We start from the raw sequence: 15869 nt of genomic DNA on the forward strand, positions 1-15869 counted from the left end.
GGCACCACGTCCACCAGGCACAGGAAGCAGCTCCCTGCGGAGCGGGGGACACGGCCACTGTGGCACCAAGGCCTCTCGGTGGGCACAGCAGAAACCTGAAAGGGCCTGTCCCCTTCGGCTTCCCCCCAGGGCCCTACACACAGCTTCCTCCCCTCCGCCTCCTCCCACCGTGTGCCCGCCAGACAGCCTCCACCCTCCATCTGCCCGCTCCGGCTTGCTGCTGGCGAGGCTTCCCTGTCTCTCCACTTGTCTTGTTCCTCAAACCCTCTCCCCCGTGCACATTTCCCTCACGCTGGCTGATGCTCCTTCCACCCTGCACCTCGTCATCTCATTTTCCCTAGCCTCTCGATTTACCCTGCTTCCCCTCCTGTAAGGCAGTGCGGCATGGTGGTTAAGCCTGCAGACATCAGGCCCAGGGCCTCTGGCTTCAGATCCCATTTACGCATTATTCTTAAACGACTTAACCTCCCTGTGCCTCATTTCCCTCCTCTACAAAACAAGAACGATAATAGTTCCTTTCCCGTGAGTCGTAATGATCGAATAAGTCAACACATGCAAAGCCCATAGGGAAATGCACACAGGGCATGCACTGAACGCCACGCGCGGGCTGGCCGCTCCTCCCTGGCCGCGTCCCTGCTCCCTCTGCCGTCGGCCCCAGCCGCGGTCAGGCCACAGCGAGCTACGTGCGGAAGTCGAGAGCGGACGTTTCAGAACCTTTACAGCAGTGTGGCATCGCCACGACTCCCAAGCACGTGACTCTGCGTTTCACAAAGATACTGGTCCAGGACACATTAGAAAGAAAGAAGTGATCCTTCGCCAGACACTCAAGAAGCTTCTAGATCTTTGATCTCTGTCTCTCCTTGTCTTTATCTCCCACTCTGTCTGTCTGTCTGTCTGGCCACCAGAGCCCCTGTCCCAGGTGAGGCCGGTCCGCCAGGCCAATTGCGCCCCGACCACCTCTGCTCCCCGTTCAGCGCGTGGCCCCTCACGCTCCTTCCTGCTGATTTCCAGGAGACCCCGACGCACATTCTAACACCGTGTTCCTCCTCTATGGACCCTGGGGGACCAGGCATGTCCGTCGTGTCCCTCCTTCTGGGGCAGAGGCTTCTTTCTGGTCTCACTGCCCCTGCTCATCTGTCTTCTCTAAACCACAGGGGCCTAACTCTCCAGGGAGCAGGGAGCAGGCACTGACCAGTGGGGGTAGTGATGGGGTGATGCTGACGGTGAGGAGCGCCCAGGAATGGAGGGGCGGAGAGCAAGTGGGGGTGGCAAACCAAGTCAGAGGAGAGGCCAGCGACCTGAAGGGGCTCTGGGCGGTGTCTGATGCCTGCCACCAGTCCTAGGGGGCTGAGCCCTGGGGAGTGTGACAGCCACTTTAGCAAGGGCCCGAGCAGGCCAGGTACGGAGGGCCCGATTCCTGCAGAGCAGCCCCTCTACCAGCTGAGGGAGCTGGACCGGGGAGGGGCTGACCAGGAATCCTTCGCCCGCCCAAAGCCCTTCCACTCACCGCATCCCAGGCCCTCACAGCTCGGCCCTCAGGACCTGAGCTGGAGGGCTTTATCTGGGTCTCCCTCCAGCAGCTGCTCCTGTCCCTTGACCTCCGGCCTCTGACATGGCCCAGCTGAAGCACGGCTGTGGTGTTGGAAGCTGCAGGGGGCCGGGCCCAGCTGGAGACCGTTTGGCACCCAGACAGCCCGCCTAGAGTTTATGTCCTAATATGGTGATGGCCGGCAGCGGCCTGAGCAGGGACTGGCCCTCATCGGGACTAAAGAGAGGCCACAGACCAAGAAACCGTAGCCCTGGAGACCCCCAACACCCACCCCGGGACCCCAGTGTTCTAGGCTTCTGCTCCTCGTTCCTCACCAGGAAACTCATCCCAGAGAAGTCGAGTCCGGAACCCGGAGAAGCCCAGCCCTTCGGGACGGCGGGGATTCTGCCCCCGACAGTCTCGAGATTCTGAACTTGAGGCCTCAGCGCCCTGCCCGCTCCATCCAGTCTTCTCAGCTGGAGGGGCCAAAACTGCGTTATGCTGCCCAGACGGCGTAGGACCCTGGCACCCCATCCTCTGCCAGGCCGCGGACCCTCCGGAGAGAAGCCCCTCGCAGCTCGGGCTCGTCCCTGCCCTGAGACACACAGTCACGTGCAGAGTCCCCTTGGCCCTCTCCCTTAGTGACAGTCAAGGAATTTTTCCTTTCAAATAACCCTGTCAAAGCTCAGCTTATGCCAAAAATGTGTCCTGGAGCCCTGCCTGATGGCTGTGGGGGTGAGGGGGGGGACTCCAGCTGCTATTTTCAAGGGGACGTAGAAGGAAGGAAAGCGGATGGCGGGAACCAGCCAGGACTCTGAGGCTCTGCCTCCCACCACCCAGCTGGGTCTGCTGGGGCTTCTGTGAGCTGCCACATCACCCACCCCGAGCCTTCCAGCCAGACCTGCCGGGGACCCCATCCACCACTGGCCGGGGTGATGGGGGGTGAGGATCCCCGAGGGCAGCTGAAGGTCAGCCAGGCCAGGGGTGGGGCACAGGGACAGCAGGAGCTGGGCATCAGCGCAGAGCAAACTCCCGCCCGCCCGCGGGAGAGGTGTTGGGAGTCAGCTGCTGAGTCGCTTCTAGGCGCCCTGGGCCAGCCCCTGCACACGCGACAGCGCGAGCACCCCGCCAGTGCAGGTCCGCCCCTGCTGGCCCCAGGACCCTGCCCATTACTCTGCTCCTCTTCTCCCTCTGACCATGCCCCGCGCCCGGTGTGGCTCCCCGAGGAGCAGAGAGGCTCCTTCGCTGGCGCTGGGCGAGGCTGCAGTTCCCCGGGGAGCCACTCCGTGGCAGGCACAGCCCACACTCTGGAGGCAGCCAGCTCCCAGCCGAGCTCGGAGAGCATGGGAGGGGTAGAGGGGAGCAGGAGGACCCATCAACGTTCCCCACGCCCCTGCACTGCCCACAGAAAGGCTGCGTGGTTCCCGACATGAAGGGGGCGGCGTCGGAGTCAGGTGGCCTTTGCTCATTGTGTCAGAATGACCTTGGGCAAGTCACCTCCCCTCCCCAAGCCCCAGGGTGCTTATCTGCAACATGGGAGAGGTCATGCCCACCCCATGAGGGCTGGAGAGATGAATGACATATGTAAAGCAGGCGCTGGGCCAAGGGGAGGTCCTGATAATGGGAGCAGGAGGAGCTGGAGAGGCCCCGGGCCACCTGGCTGGCTGATGCGAAGAACATTCCACTCACACCTCAACCTCCAGTCCCAGCTGAGGACACCTGGCTCTGGGTGGGGAGGCTGGGTGCCCAGACTGTGCCCGCCTCCTGGGCCAGGGGCAGCCTGGCCCTGTGAGGATGGAGAGAGGAAAGGAGATGCAGTCGTACATTGATGGAGGTCAAGGGGCTCACCGCAGGTCACTGGGAGGGCAGAGGAGGGGGCCGCGGGACAGGCCCTGGCGGAGAACCAGGCCTGGACATCTTCCGGGTGCAGCAGGACGGGGTCCTCCCGACCCCAGGGAAATGCCTTCGTTCATCGGAGCGCTGTGCTGGCTTGCTTTCGTCTGCTGCCCACCTACACCTGGGAGCCCATCCCTGCCCAGCACCCCAACCCGTCCAAGGGCCCCACCCATTGTCCCAGCTGACTCTCTGCCTCTGGACACCCCTGGCCTCAGCTGGACACTCGGCTTTAGCGGGGGCAGGCGTTATCGATCAGGGCAGCACAGGCTGGGGGGCAGGGGGCAGGCTGGCAGGGGCCCTGAGTGTCCTTGGGCAGCCCCCCAGGTCAGAGCCTCTGCGTGCAAACTAGGTGTCATCACGGCGCCTTTGGGGGTGGCTCTTCCTCCCACGAGCATTCACTGAGCACACGCATGTGAGGCATCCAGGACACCATGGACAACACAGCCCGACACGTGTCCTCGCTGTGACGCCCAGTCCACAGGACCCCAGAGCCCGGGAGAGATGGAGGGAGAGAGAATAACCCAGGCAGGGAGGGAACCCCGAGAGCCGAGCTGAGCTGCCCAACCCAACCATCAGGCGGCCTGAGCAATCGCTGTGTGACTGTGGGCAGGTCATCCACCTCTCTGAGCTTCGGACTCCCTAGGGGTACTGCCAGGATGAGTGATTCCTGCCCCGGGTGCCAGATGAGATGACAGATGGCCTTGTGGAAGCATCGAGAGCTGTAACGAGGCAGGGTGCCGGGGCCCTGCAGGGAAGGTGACCTCGGGGAGGCTGCCGTTCTAGCCGCGGTTACCTCCCTGCCTCACCCCCAACAGGAGGAGCTGGGCCCAAAGTCACGCTGAGGGCAGGAGGCTGGGGCCCCAGTCGGCCCTGTCCGCCCCCAGGCAGAGAGCCTGTCACTGAGCAGCCCTGGGCTGTGCAGTGTCAGGTTATATTTAGCCTGGTGGCGGCGACAGGAAGATGCAGAAGTTGCTGCTCCTGGACGGGGGCCACCATGTCACTAACAGTGCTCTCATGGGCAGCCAGGGGCCTAGGGAAGCCAGGGACATTGCAGGCCCAGGGGACAGAGTGGGGAAGCCTGAGAGAGGCCAGCCTGTGAATGAGTGAGTGTGCATGAGTGTGTGTGTGTGTGTGTGTGTGTGTGTGTGTGTGTGTGTGTGAGGAAGACAGAGAGAGACCATCCTCTGCCCCACACCGGCATCCGTGGGGAATACTCACTGCCGGGCAAGTGTTGGGAGCTGTGATCTAGACCCCAACTCACACAGAAGGGTGTCTGCAGATAGACCCTCCACGACCCTCCCAGCCTGACACCTTCCCAGGGACCTAGAGGACAGTACGGAGGGCCTCAGGGGCCTACGCGTGGCCACCCAGACCCCCGCCAAACCCACGGCGACAGCCTCAGTAGAAAAGCTCCTTCTAGAAAAGCTCTGGGGCTCAGCCCAGGCCTACGCCAGTCTGCGGGGTGCCACTCAACCTGAGCTACGTGGGAGGCACCAGCCCTGCTCCCCAGAGGCCCCGGGAAGGTGAAGCAAGGCCGTGCTTATGCGGGAAAGCCGCTCTCACCCCCGCTCCAGGAGGCCTCCACACTTCACCTTTCTCCTCAGACTTCCTGGAGTCTTCCCGCCCCGAGAATCCTTCAGGTCCCCTGTTCCCGATCACAGGAGGCCCTGCGGCCCCCCTCCCGGCCAGGCCTCCCATCTCTGCACACGCAGACACGCTGAGTCCCGAGGAGGCTGGCCTCAGCACCCCCTCCAGTGCACCCCAGCTTCAACCAGTCCTCCAGCTCCCCACGCCGCCCGCTTCCCTCCAAGTCCTCCCCAAGATTTTCTTCACCGCTCCATCCAGCCTCCATGGACATTTCTCGTGGAGAACTCTTTTAAAACTATATCCCTAATTGAGGAGATAATTGTACGCGGGCTTCCGGAGTGAGCTTCCGCCCTCCCCACAGAGTGACAGCCCTGAGGCCAGGGTCGAGCTGGCTTCACGGGAGATGCTGGGTAAGCAGTGTCTGAGGACCGATCCCGGACTAGAGGCAGTGACCTGCGCTAACGCCAGGCCTGTGTGGACAGGGCCGTCACCGCACCCTCTAAGCTCCCTTTCGCGTCCGGGGACACCGCCAGCCCTTTCCCAACAGAGTCGGCCCCTTTCAAACCCATCCTGACTCTGGACAGCTGTCGGGACCACCGTGGGAAGTAGGGTGGTGCCTCCCGCTGAAGCACTGTGAAATCCTGCAGCAGTCAGCGTGGAATACAGGTGTGTTTCTGGGCCTCACACCTCCGCCAGCCGCTTCACCGTGACCTCTACACAGCCACCATCCACCGAGAGACAACCTGGGGGCCCTGCCCTCCTCCAGGCCTCTGTAAGCTTCTAGAACTGTGCCCCATCCTGGCTCCCAGCATACCCCAGAATGCCTAAGGGGTCCCTCAAGAATGTCCCACCCCAATTCCAGCTCTCCCTCGGTCACCCAATCTGTGGCAGCTTCTCAATCATTAAACCGAGAGGACTCGGCCACCTCGCAGCACACGGGGACACCCCAACAAAGACGCACGCGAAAGCCTACTGAAAAGTCCGAGGGAACATTCGAGCATCAAAACATACGACAATGACCCAAACTTAAACAGAGAAAACGGACACTGAGTGCAGATGATAGGATCATCTCCTTAGACAACCGACAAAATCAACAGATAAACTATTAAAACTCATGAGACAGTTCAGCGAAGCTGCCCGATACAAAATCAGCCCACGAACCTGGACAGCCTTTCTCCCACCAACACGAAGTTATTAGAACAGGCAGTCGAAAAGAAGACCTCTTTCGTAACAGCAAAGAAATGATAAAATGTCTAGGAATTGACCAAGAATGTACAAGGTCTCTATAGGGAAATAAAACAAAACGGAACTTTAAACTAATAAAAAATACAGAAATGATCTGATAAACGGAAGGACAATCCATGCTCTTGCATGGGAAAATTTTATAAGGATATCCATTCTCCCCAAATTTGTATATAAAACCAGCTTAATTCCCATCAAGATTCTAGTGGGGGTTTTCTTCCCAGGAACTCGATAAAAGTTCTCTGAAGTTTATAAAGAAAAGTAAAAGGTCCACAAACACTTATGTTGACCTTTAGAACAAAGAATAAAGAGAGAAGATTTGCCTTTCTAGATAATAAGACATACTAAATGCGATAGTTTTTTGGGGGTTTTTTTTTTTTTTGGTTTTTGTTTCTTTTTAATGTGGTTTCGATGCAAGAACAGACAAACAAATATTTGGAACAGAACAGAGAGCTCAAAGACAGACCCGTGGATATATATGGGAAATGAAGCGGTGACACAACGGCCCCAGAAATCAATGGAAAAGAACAGGCTGTTTACTAGATGTGTTGGGAAAATTGGCTCAGTACACGGAAAAGAAAACACAACTTGATCCCTACTTGACACCACACATTGAGGTAGGCTCAGAATGGATTAAAGACCCAACTGAGAAAGATAAAACAATTCGGTTAATAGAAGAAACTATTGACCTTCGCACGCTCAAGATGGGGAAAAACTTCTTCAACAAAACTTTGAAGGCGTAAAACTAAAAATCGAACCATGTTATTTGTATCAAAATTGAGTATCTTTGTCGGATAAATTTAACAGATGACTGAATGGGAGAAGATCTCTGCAATATCCTGATTCAACAGGAATTAATATCCAGAATATACATACTGAATATTTAACTGTATGTGTTTGTATTTCTAGAATACGCAGGCAACTCCTGCAGACCATCGGGAACAAAAGACAGCGGCTTCAATGGAAAAGTGAGCAGAGGATGAGAGCAGGTGATTCCCGAGAGGCTGTCCAGCCTGGGAGACGGCTGCTCTGCCTCACAGGAAATCAAAGAAATGCAAATTCAAGCAGCAAGATATCACTTTCACCTATTAGACTGGCAAAAAGTAGAAAGGTGGGGAACGCCAGGCGTGGCAGAGACGTGGGGGGAACGGGAATTTCACATTCTGTGCAGGTGGGTGATGATGGTTGCAGCCGTGCTAGAACACAGTCGGACAGTACTCAGGTGAATGAAGGGTGTGCAGACCCTGTGATCCAGCAATGCCCCCCCCCCCGGGGATGCATCCCAAAGACACCTTCGCATGAGCCAGAGGGGCCATGGGTGAAGATTTCACGGCAGCATTATTTCTGGAGATGCTCTGGGGGGCCTCCCCCGGGAGAAAATGAGATGGGTACATCAATAGAACAGGAAGCTACAGACCAGATGTCAAGTAACAGCCTGAATGGACTTAAAGGCAAACTCTTGTGTAAGAAAAGTCAACACCGGAATACAATACATACTACATATCGTTTACATAAATTAAACCTACATGCATCCAGACAAAATACACATTTTGCAAAGAACTGATGCAAGCAACACATTCACAGGAAGTACATTTGAATGGTCGCCTCAGGGGAGGGTAATGGGACTACAGAGTGAGATGAAAGAAAAAGGAAAAAAAAAATCGAGTGAAAGAAAAAGCAAAAAACAATAGCACAAATGTGGTTTCCATGATTTGGGGAAAAGGCAAGAGCTGCGGCCAGCAGAAGCCTGGGGGGCGGTGGGGGGCGGTGGGGGGCGGTGTGCGGTTGGCGGGGAGAGAGAGAAGCAGGTGGGGCACAGGGCAAGGGGGAGCTCTATACGGGACAAAAATGCTGAGGCCCTGGGTCGCCTCGCTTCTCACGGTTGGCCAGGACCTGCTCTTGGTCACGGATGACACCCCGTCTAATGGCCAGCAGAATGAGCCTCCACACTTGACTCTGCCTTTTGGCATCTGTCACCTGATTTTCGGCACCTCTCCCTCCAATACCTGGCAGGGCAGGTGTTGGATCCCACTTAGCCAATGAGAAATTGCAGCTCTGGAGACCGAGCTAAAATCCATCCACGTTTCCTGGGAACCTGAGCCCATCGTGCCCCCAAAGGGCCCTCTGGGGCAAGACAGCCTGTGCGTCAGTAGCGTACGCTGGGCACGGCCCTGGAGCAGAGAGGGGAAACTGGGTGGGAGTTCCCACTCAGGCACCCACTAGCTGGATAAAGCCCCTTGGCCTTTCTATCTAGGCAAGTTTCCCCACTGTGAAGACGGAGAGGAGGCCAGCCTCTCAGAGCGCCATGAGGACCACCTGCCTGAAAGCATGTGTCCCAGCGTGCAAACTGGACGCACACTCACGGTTAGCATGTCCGTGAGCCTGCCGGTGCAGCTGCCACCAACACCTCCCCAGCTCTGGTCCCCACCCAGGCCTCTTTGGTTCACCTCTGAGTTGGGGGAGGCTGAGAGTCTCAGATGCCTTCCCTGCACCCCCACAGAGCCCCCCGCCACACACACACACACACAGCAGGGCTAGAAGACTCCCAGCTCTCTCAGTGGCCACCTCAGGCCACCTCTCCCTGGCCCACCTTCTTCTGGCCCTGACAGTCTCTCTGTCCTCTAAGATCCTCCCAGCCCGGCATTCGGTTATTCTAAGGCTTTTCAGAGAGGAAGAGGCTGAAGCCCAGAGAAGGAAAATGATTCGCCCAAAGTCACACAACGACTCTGTAACTGAGCCAGACATTGCTCCCCAGTCACTGACACTCGACGCAGGGCTTCTGCAACACAGCACACTGCCCACCTCATTCATTCATTCATTCATTCATTCATTGAACAAGCCCACACTGAGCTCCCACTAGACACTAGACACAGATACAACAGAGAACAAAAGAAGCTGCCGCCTGTGCTCACCGAGCTCACGGTCTAGTGGGAGAGTTCGGACGTGGCCACCTGATCCAGAACTGCGAGCGAGGGAGACGGTGGGCCACGGAGGAAACACGGCCTGCCCTCGAGGGGCCTCGCGTCCCCGAAACAGAGAGAGCTTCGTTCAAGGCCAACCACAGTTCACAGCATGGTGTTCTTTACGGGCCCTGGACTAAGGACAGGACAGGACTTTACGGGGGCAGTGGCTCATCCAGGACCTCCCCCGTACTCATCACCTATCCCAGGTGTGTCCATTCACTGCCCCGCCCCCACCTTCTGGCCCTGACCCCAGGGCCCTCCTCCCACGTCAGACAGGAAAGTTTCTGCTAAACTCCCCCACACTAAGGAGCTAGATATTTCCACCTTCTTCCCTGCACACAGGGGAGGGGTGATGAGAGAATGTGTTTTTAAAGAAAAAGGCTCATTCTCTACCCATTAAAGGTCCTCTAATGGAGGCATCCCAAGCACCCTCGGGAGAGATGTTTACGTGTGGAACCTCTCAAGTCACACCACCCTGGAAGCCACTTCCGGGCACAAAAGAGGCTGAGGATCACCCCGTCTCACACGTGCACCCCCACGCTGGCCCTCCTGCTGCCCACAGCCTCCCTCCCCAGAATCAAGGCCACCATCAAACTCTGCTCCCATCCCGGCAGGCTCTGTGCAAATATTTACATAGCTCCTCTCCGGGGGCCACAGCAGACACAACATGGAGGAGCCACCCTCGCGACACTCTCCAGACCCCAGAGTTGGCCAGGAGTGGCTGACGCCCCTCAATCCCGGCAGGCTTGCCTCACCCCGGGGAGGGGCTGGGACAAGACGCCACCAAGTGGGCCAGCTCCAGCTCAGGGGGATCCCTCCCTGGAGCCTTGGAGGGAGAGTGCTTGTGGGGACAGCAGCCCTGTTCCTGGCCGCATGCAGGTGTTCTCACCTGTCCCGTCTCCGTGCACCTAGGCATGGAGGGAACCCCAAGGTGAAGGGAACCCCTGATGGCTTCTGCCTCTCAAGAAAAGTGCTCCCTGTGTCTAACCTTGTCCCCCAGGGTGGATTCTGGGCTGCTCCCATCTCAAGGACACGCCTAGGCACCAGCCTCCATTTGACCTGCCTGCCCAACCCCATATATCCAGGCACTGCCTCGCCGGCCACCAGACTGATAAGGGGTCTGGGGCCTGAGGCTCAGGACGGTCAGATGGGAGTGGGTGTCTGAGCCTGGGGAGGGGCTCGCTATGCTGAGAAGTAGTGGTGTGGGAGTGTCACAGCTAGGAGCCTGATTTCAGGGGACACGGAGGAGATGGGGAAATGGCCTGGCGTGTGCAGAAAATCTGCCCTCACAAGGAGACCCATAGGGGTGTCACTGGTGCCAGAAGTGCCTACACAAGCACCTGGGAAGCTGGGGTCTCAGTCTGGGGACTGTAGCCACCTCTGGGGCTCTGGCTCCCCACAGGCACTGGGAACATGGGGCACAGGCTGGCCCGCAAGTCCCCACCCCTCCCCCAGCCCACGGCTCAGCTGTTGCAGTGGGGCCCTCTGACCCTGTTACCATGGCAACCAGCCTGCAGCTGGAGCCGAGAAGCCGACAGACTCTTCTCTAGAGACACCCCCATCCCCACCCACGCACAGGCTCTGGGGGACACAGGGACATGGAGACCAGGCCAGGACAGGCAGAGGTACGGGGAGCCAGACGGATTCCAGAGGGAGAAAGGCTCAGGGGGGCCTGGTGGGAGGAGGAAGAGAGACAGATGCAGGGAGGAAGAGATAAAGACCAGGGGGACAGAGAGGCGCAGGGAGGGAGCCATGGGGAGAAGGAAAGCAGTGGAGACCGCGGGCACAGGCAGACAGGCTGAGCGCGGCGTCAGGCGGGTTGCTGAGCGGTGGAAACAAAGAGCAGAGGGACCGCAAGGGACAGAGAGCAGGGGACCCCCACGTGGCCTGGCACAGGAGGGCAGCAAGCAAGGAGAAGCCACAGATCAAAGGGCCCCGAGGCCACCCCTCAGCGCTGTGGGGATACAGGTGTACACCAGCAGCATCTGCTGCCCAGGCACGGCCCCTGGGTCCCGCAGCCGCACCGCCACCTGCCAGCCCCACACTGCCTGGCTCTGCTCCCGTGCCACCTTCGTCCTCGGTCTAACATTAAGGGGCACGGACACAGGGCCAGTGAGTCCCTGGCACCTTGTGTCTCTCCCTCCAGCCCACACCCCCCCAGTCCAGCCTCCCTGCCTCCCAGCAGCTACATAACGGAGCTGTCTGGCTCCGGGCCCTGATACTGCACAGAGCTAGGCCAGAGGCACCGACGCGGCACAGCTGTCCGCAGTGGCGCCTGCCAGCAAAAGGCCCCACCTCCTGTCCCGCCACCCACCTCCCTGGGGCTGAAGCCCAGGGACCCACTCCCCTGGGGCTGGCCCAGGCAGAGATGCTGAGAAAAGCCTGGACAGCAACGAGAGGTGGCATTGGCATTGCACACCTCTGCCTCGCTCCTCTGCCCACGCACAAACGTTTGAGCTCCTGTGCACACACACACATAGCCCAGGCCGGGCCTTGGGGATCCTCCCAAGGGACTGAGCACCTCAAGGCGGGGGTGGAGGGGGGAACAAAGGAAATCGGCCTACGTCCTAGGCCTCCAGTGCCAGGACAGGTGGGGACCCACGTGACCTGAGGGCCCGGGCCAGCCTGTTGGCCAGCAGGAGCTACCTGATCCCATGGAAACTAGGTGAGGGCAGAGATGGCTGGCACAGAATTTTCTGGGTCACAGCCCCGTTTGGAGTCGTAACTTGAAGGGGGCAAAGAGCTTGAACTTGGGCAAGGGGCCTGGGTTCTAGTCCCACTCCCTCTACTGATTCTCTGGTAACTGGACCTCTGCTTCTGCTTCTCAGTTTTTCCACCTGTAATTCGAGTGGGCTGGATTAAGTGATCCTCAAGGTCACCAAGATTCCATAATAGTTCCTCTGCAGAAGGGGTCCCGTGGCCATCCTCTCCCAAAGGAGCCAGCCTGGGGCAGGAGGGAGGGCCGGCTCCGCACACACTACAGAGAAGACCGAAGCGTGCCGAGGGGCCGCGTAAGTACAGCGTCGCAGTAGAAACGAGCTCGAGGCGGTAACTAACTTGCCCCATGTTACATAATTTCTGGTGTTAGACCTGAACTCAGGACTTAACGTAGTCACATTCCGTTCATTACACCAACGGTTTGTAACTTTCAAAATAAAATTGTACAAAACATAACATGCATCTATAGGTTCCCCTGTAACTAGTTGGTGTCATTTTTAATACGTGACACAGAGTGGGTAGGGCTCTGATCAGACAGACACGGTTCCATTCCCAGCTCTGCTATTTACTAGCTGTGTGACTTTGGAAAAGTTTCTTAATTTCTCTGAACTTGTTTTCTTATCCATAAATGGAGAAAAAGTTGTATCTATCTCCCAGGGTTGTTGTGAAGATTCCACAAGATAATGTAAGTGTAACATTTAGCCCAGTGTCCAGCACAAAGAAGCCACCCACCGACGTTAGCTAGTACTAGATGGCCCGGCAGATACGAAAGCAGATCCGCTCTGATTAAGGTTCTGGGAGACATCAGTGAAAAAGCAGACAGAGGCCCTGCCTTCGGAGTTTCCATCCAGTCTTGCAGCCCTTGCCTCCTTGCCAGAATCCCCAAGTGCCATGAGCAAATCCTCTTCCACAGGGCCCCAATGAGCGTGCCCCCCTTCTGGTGCTGTCCAGTGATGTCACTGGCTGGGCACCCCAGCAAAATCAGGGTCATCCGGGGATACAAGCCTTTACAGGGCAGCATCAGCCAACTGTGAGCATACAGGGGAAGTTCCAAGAGGCAGGGCCAGGGGCATGGGGCCGCAGGCTCACTCTGCCTACCCCCCTGGGGGGAGAGGGGGTACAGGATGCTGTCTACACCAGGGAAGCTCCTTGTGGGCAGGAACCTCGTCTGTCTTGTTCACCGCTCTACCTGCAAGATCCAGGCTTCAGTAAATGCTCGTTGGATAAACGCTGGTGAGCAGCGAGGTTTGGGCAGCCGTGGGCAGTCCAGCAGCACCTTCTCCAGCCACCTCCCCAGCCCTCTGCACTGCACTCCCTAAGCAGAGCCCACCCCACCAAGACAGGCGTGATGTGGGAGCGGGCCGGCCCAGGGCTCTGTTTATCCGCTCTCCGGAAGCCCAGAGCAGCTGGGCTAGAAGGCGGAGGCTGAGCAGAGACACCTGGCGAAGGAAGGGACGGCGGGCGGGGCACTCGACAGATGAGACAAAGGGAACTGAGGTTGGGGAGAGGCACGCACCTCATGCCAGGTGCAGCTTAAGTGCAGAAGAGAAAGGGGGCAGGAAGGGGCAGCAGAGAGAGAGCCAGAGTCCCGCAGCCCTCCCCACCCTCGCCCTCAGTGACATCTCCCCAGATCAGTCGTGGCCGGAGGTCGGCGCCGGACCGCCAGCCTGACCTATGACCTCCGTCCACGCACACACCTGCCTTCCCGGCCCCGTCCAACTCCAGTCCACCTAGCTGAACGTGCCCACATCTGCCCATGGAGGAAGGAACCAGAGGCCCCAGACCCACAGCCAAGCAGCCCCTTAGCCACCCCGAAAACCACTCCACCAGAATGAGTGTAGTGAAGAGAACCAGAAAGCCCCACGGCCCCAACGCTCAGCCCGCGACTCCCACCTAGCGCAGTAGAGTGGCTCCAAGCTGGTGTCACGCCCCCAAGGAGCCCGCTCAGGTTCCAGCCTTGCTCCCCGCAGCCCCCATCCCACTGTCCCCCACCCCCACCCCGTCCCTCTCGGCCCCGCCCCGCGGTGGCCCCGCCCCTCGCCGTGGCCCCGCCCCGGGCCCCGCCTACCATCTTTCCGGTAAAAGGCGATCTCCACTTTGCGCTCTTCGGCGCCCAGCAGGGCCTGCGCGATCTGCGCGGCGGCGCGGCGCTGCGTGCGCGGCCCGTGCAGGAAGTCGCAGGTGCAGGGCCGCTGCATCACCTCGGCCCGCGAGTAGCCGCACAGCTCGCAAAAGCCGTCGTTGCAGTAGATGACGGCGCAGTTCTCCACCCGAGCGTTGGCGATGATGAACTTGCGGCCTGGGGGTCGGGGATGAGCAGGCACGTTAGCAAGGAGCCCTGCCTCTGGGGTTCCCAGCCCTTCCCCACAATCTCTTGTCACACTGCCACCCGCCCGGGGACTCCCCGCCCCAGGGAGCACAGCGGGGACTGGGGTCCCCAGCAGAGGGCGAACGCAGCTGTGCCCGACACAGGTGCCTCGGCCGGCAGGCCGGGCAGTGCGCCCCCTCCCTCGGCCGGCCCTCGTGCTGGCTGCTTGGCTTCCCCCGGGCAGATTGCCAGCGGCCTGCCGCCCCCTCCGCGCCTGGGGCCGAGGCCAGCCTGGGCGGGTGTCAGCAACGCGTGTCAGCCGCGGCGGAGGGATAAACACTGGGCCTGGAGAGGGAGCCTGGGAAGGGCCAGAGATGGCGGCCAGACTACCCTTTGGACCGGCTCCCCTGGCTTCTCTTCCTGAACTCCTGCACCCCCCTAGACTGGGGGGCGCTCCCCGGGCACGCCTTACCCTAGGGATCCCTAGGGAATCACTCCTCCAAGTATCTGCGGACCTCGCAGGTCAATACTTCTAAGGAGGGCAGTCAGTGCCTGGGGAATGGGCTCGCTAAAGAGGATGAAGAAGGTACCACGTGAGAGCACCTGCTATGCTTTATCTCACCGAACACTGACAACCCCATAAGGCAGGCATCCTTGTATTATAAGTGAAGAAACTAAGGCTCGAAAGAAGTTCAGAACCATGCCCACAGCTTGCAGCGTGTAAAAGACAGTCAGCTTTTGAACCCAGTTCTGGCAGGTGAGGGAATAAGCTGAGGGTCAGGGGCAGAAATCCAAGGTCGTAGCAAGCAAGGAAAGGGACCCGCATCGCCAACCCTGGAAAGATCTGAAGCTCTGGGAGGGCCTGAGACAGTGGTCCACTCGTAAGAAGACAGACTCAAGAAGGGGACGCCCCCGCCCCCCGGGATGTGAGGGCTACCTCAGTTTGGCCCCATCAGGAAGAGATGCCCCGATTCAGCTAGACTTGGCTCACCCGCTCCAGGCCTGCCTGAGAGCTGGGCTGGCAGGTGAGCGGCAGGCAGGCAGCAGGCCCAGCTTGTGCCAGGGAAGACGCTCCCGGCATAAGAGCTTTCTATAAACACAGGAGTTTCCGGCCACTTTGGCTTTTAATGCTGGGGCTTTCAGTAGCAATCAGGATTCTGCCCCCTCCCTTCCCAGTAGGCACAGCCCTCGGGCTGTAGCCCTGGGCAATCCCCCCGGGGCGAGGCCCAGGCTGTGTAGCAAGGTCCCCTTGAGGCAGGACGAGGCCATCAAGATCTGGCCTCCTCCTGACTTCCTCAGCCCTCCCTTACCCTGGCTTCCAGGAGATTACTTTTCAAAGTTATCATCTTTAGGTCAGTTCTCCAGGCCCCCTGAAACTTTCAGGCAGCCGTCAACCCTAAGAGTCAGGGCTCACTGACCCCTGACTCAGCCTCCATCCCCACGTGAGCCCAAAGTAGTCCAGAGTACCAGCCACACACCATCTTCGGAGGAAGCAGAAAAACCACCCGGCCCCCACCCCCAGGCCTGGAGAGGAGAGCCAGTTTCTTCGAAGGCAGGCCCCACCCCCACCCCCTTCACTGAGCTCCTGGAATACGGGACAGAAGAGATCTGAAATCCTCTTTGGCCA

The 15869-nt window shown here is 58.9% G+C and overlaps 1 protein-coding gene across 1 annotated transcript in view; it reads right to left on the reverse strand.

The window, feature by feature from the left end:
* The window catches only part of KCNH2 (potassium voltage-gated channel subfamily H member 2), a 28495-nt gene extending 13612 nt beyond the window's left edge, over nt 1-14883 (reverse strand). Inside the window, exons 1-2 of the mRNA XM_011377572.2 lie at nt 14865-14883; nt 14003-14233 (exon numbers count right to left, since the gene is read on the reverse strand). Of these exons, the coding sequence (XP_011375874.2) occupies nt 14003-14233; nt 14865-14883 (250 nt within the window). The remainder of the gene's footprint in view (nt 1-14002; nt 14234-14864) is intronic.
* Between the last annotated feature and the right edge of the window lie 986 nt (nt 14884-15869).

Source organism: Pteropus vampyrus, unplaced genomic scaffold (genome assembly GCF_000151845.1).
Source record: "Pteropus vampyrus isolate Shadow unplaced genomic scaffold, Pvam_2.0 Scaffold316, whole genome shotgun sequence".
NCBI lineage: Eukaryota > Metazoa > Chordata > Mammalia > Chiroptera > Pteropodidae > Pteropus > Pteropus vampyrus.